Below are 3665 nucleotides of genomic sequence, written 5' to 3'. Positions count from 1 at the left end.
AGCTCGGCTCACTGCAGCTTCTACTTCCCAGGTTCGGGTGATTCTCATGCCTCAGCCACTTGAGTAGTTGGGATTATAGACATGCACCACTATGCCTGGCTAACTTTTGTATTTTTAGTAGTGACAGGGTTTCACCATGTTGTCCAGGCTGGTCTTGAACTCCTGGCCTCAAGTGATTCACCTGCCTCAGCCTCCCAAAGTGCTGGGATTATAGGTGTGAGTCACCGTGCCCAGCCCAGTTATTATTATTATTATTATTATTCTTTTTCCTTTGAGACGGAGTCTTTATCGCCCAGGCTGGAGTGCAGTGGCGCAATCTTGGCTCTCTGCAACCCCCGCCTCCTGGATTCAAGCGATTCTCCTGCGACAGCCTCCCAAGTAGCTGGGATTATAGGCGCCCACCACCTCATCTGGCTAATTTTTGTATTTTTAGTAGACACTGGATTTCCCCATGGTCTCAAACTCTTGACTTTAGGTGATCCACCTGCCTCGACCTCCCAAAGTGCTGGGATTACAGGTGTGAGTCACCGCGCCTGGCCTAATTATTTTTTGGTAGAGATGAAGTCTCACTATATTTCCCAGGCTGGTCTCAAACTTCTGGCCTCAGCAATCTTCCCACCTTAGCCTTCCAAAGTGCTGGGATTACAGGCATAAACCACCACAACACAAAACTTTTAAATTTTTAAACTTTAGCATCCTGAGGTTGCGGGGGCGGGGGAGGAATGTGCTGTTCAGCCCTTCTACTGCCTTTTCTGGATCAGCAAACTTTCCCTAGAGAGAAAGGGGCCATGATTTCCAGGCACATCTTCCTTGCTTTTCATTCTCTCTGGCTTCTTGACCTGGTAATTTTTACTATTTTGTGACCTTTTGAGACATTAAAGTTTTTCATGTTTCATCCAGCTTATGTAGTTGATTTTGCCAAGAAGTTTGGTCCAAATTACTTAGTCCACCATTATTGAAAGTAAAGTAGAAGTCCCACTACATTCAGTGTTGATACTAGCATTGTTATCAATCATTTATATAACATGCAGTTATATAGAAATACTTAGAAACAATTAATTGCCTCACAGAGAAGAAATATTATGAGGACTTGCGAAAAAAAATTAAATTGCAAGAACTGACAATCAAGAACTGATATGGGGCTAGGTTCGGTGCCTCACGCCTGTAATCCCAGCACTTTGGAAGGCCGAGCCTGGTGGATCACATGAGGCCAAGACAAGCCTGGCCAACATGACAAAACCCTGCCTCTACTAAAAATACAAAGATCAGCCAGATGTGGTGGTGGGCATCTGTAATCCCAGCCACTCGGGGGGCTGAGGCATGAGAATAACTTGAACCTAGGAGGTGGAGGTTGTAGTGAGCTGAGATTGCATCACTGCACTTCAATGTGGGCAACAGAATGAGACTCTGTCTCAGAAATAAAAATAAAAATACCCTTTCCTGGCTGGGTGTGGTGGATCAAGCCTGTAATCCCAGCAGTTTGGGAGGCCAAGGCAGGAGGGTGGCTTTAGCCCAGGAGTTCGAGAACAGCCTGGGCAACATGGCCGAAACCCCGTCTCTACTAAAAATACAAAACTTAGCGGGGCATGGTGGTGGATGCCTATAATCCCAGCTACAGGAGGCTGAGGTAGGAGGATTGCTTGAGCCTGAAAGGTTGAGGCTGCAGTGAGCTGAGATCACGCCACTTCACTCCAGCCTGGGTGACAGTAAGACCTTGTCTCAAAAAATAAATAAATAAATAACTAGGGGAGTGGGGCGCAGAGAGAAACCTAAAGATACACTAATTCAACTCCCTTTACAAGAAGACTGTATTAGGAGCGAGGGAGAAATTTCCTCACAATACGCAGAGCCTTGAAGAATGCCGTCACTTAGCAAAGAAATAGGAAAGCAAGTGTGACATGAGGATTTATGATGACCACGGCTAGAGCATGCTCCTGTACACGCCAAACATCATGCTCTCAAGTGATGTCTTTGATCCAGCCCTGCTCAGCCAGAGGCCTCTGCTCCTGGACAGGGCCCCTTTGTGGCGACTCCTGGGTCATCTCCTTTTCTTCTTTTCTTCCTATGGCCATAAGAACTCTGTTCAACTTGAGTCCCCGCTAAAGGCTATTGTAAGAATTAAAGAAAGAGGAAAGAAATATGAAAGGCAGCTTGCCAGTCAAGGCAGGTTTATTTTACAGAAAATAAACCTGAGAGGAGCCTCTGGCTGAGTTAGGTCAGGGGCACATTCTCTTACAGACTAAGAGTTTTTTTGTTTTTTTATCTGAGGCAGAGTCTCGCTCTGTCGCCCAGGCTGGAGTGCCGTGGCCGGATCTCAGCTCACTGCAAGCTCCGCCTCCCGGGTTCACGCCATTCTCCTGCCTCAGCCTCCCGGGGAGCTGGGACTACAGGCGCCCGCCACCACGAAATTTTTTTTTTTTAGCAGAGACAGTGTTTCGCAGTGTTAGCCAAGATGGTCTACATCTCCTGACCTCCTGATGTAGGCCGCCCGCCTAGGCCTCCCAAAGTGCTGGGATTACACGCATGAGCCACTGTGCCCGCCCCAGACAAAGAGTTTTTAAGGATTCGGGGTGGGAGAGTTTATCAGAGGCTTGGGGGACTGCTTCTGTGTCTCTTTGTTGCGCTTATCTGGGAGGGAGAGTTGTGTGTCTGTTCCCATACATCTTTCTGCAGCTGCAGGCATAGCCCCCCGAGTCTGCTTTTAGCTTCCCTATCTTAGTGCACCTGAAGGGAAAGAAGTGTGCTTATTAAGGCCCACTGTTTTACTGGGGCCCATTGTATGAGGGTGAAGCTTGGCAGTTACCCAAGAGACTTTCCCCCCACCTCCCTCTGTGCCTGAGCTGTCTTATCTGTGTTTTACTGTCTGCTCTTTCTGTCTGCTTGTGGTCAGAAGGGAAGTGATTTCCTTGAAATGCATGAGGCAAGAAAGGGAGCTGGAACTTAAAATGGCGGTGTTTGTCCGAGATGAGGGTGCTCCTGCTCTATCAACTATGACTCTTCCGTTTTCTTCCCTCAGGATTTCATCACTCAGAATCTGAAAATAAATTCTGCTTATTTTCTGGGGCTGTCAGATCCAAAGGGTTGGCGACATTGGCAATGGGTTGATCAGACACCATACAATAAAAATGTCACGTGAGTATAGAACTAGGTCTATTTGACATCAAGGGTTGTGCTTTTTTTTTTTTTTTTAAAGACAAGACTCTCACTCCATCACCCAGGCTGGAGTGCAGTGGTGTGATTGGTTCACTGCAACCTCTGCCTCCCAGGTTCAAGTGATTCTCCTGCCTCAGCCTCCTCAGTAGCTGGGATTACAGGCACATGGCACCACGCCCGGCTAATTTTTGTAATTTTGGCAGAGATGGATTTCACCATGTTGACCAGGCTGGTCTCGAACTCCTGACCTCAAGTGATCTGCCTGCCTTGGCCTCCCAGAGTGCTCAGATTATAGGTGTGAGTCACCATGCCCAGCCATTTATGATTTCTTTACAAATTTTAAAGCACTTTAGTACAGATTACCACTTTTGACATATCAATTATGTCAAATACGTAGGGACATTGTTCTAGTTCCCATTTTTTCAGATAGAAGAACTGAGAATCAGGGAAATTAAATTACTTGCACTAAATAACAGAGACTAAATAGCAGATCCAGGGAATTTCCCTAGTTC

General features: G+C 46.8%; 1 protein-coding gene across 1 annotated transcript in view; it reads left to right on the top strand.

The window, feature by feature from the left end:
* Positions 1-3136, top strand: part of CLEC4C (C-type lectin domain family 4, member C) — a 26798-nt gene extending 23662 nt beyond the window's left edge. Inside the window, exon 5 of the mRNA XM_011983086.1 lies at positions 3017-3136. Coding sequence (XP_011838476.1) covers positions 3017-3136 — 120 coding nt within the window. The remainder of the gene's footprint in view (positions 1-3016) is intronic.
* Positions 3137-3665: the final 529 nt, after the last annotated feature.

This window comes from Mandrillus leucophaeus, unplaced genomic scaffold (assembly GCF_000951045.1).
Source record: "Mandrillus leucophaeus isolate KB7577 unplaced genomic scaffold, Mleu.le_1.0 Scaffold245, whole genome shotgun sequence".
Classification (NCBI taxonomy): Eukaryota; Metazoa; Chordata; class Mammalia; order Primates; family Cercopithecidae; genus Mandrillus; species Mandrillus leucophaeus.
The sequence above is the reverse complement of the archived record's forward strand: the minus strand, read 5'-3'. Positions and strand labels throughout refer to the sequence as shown.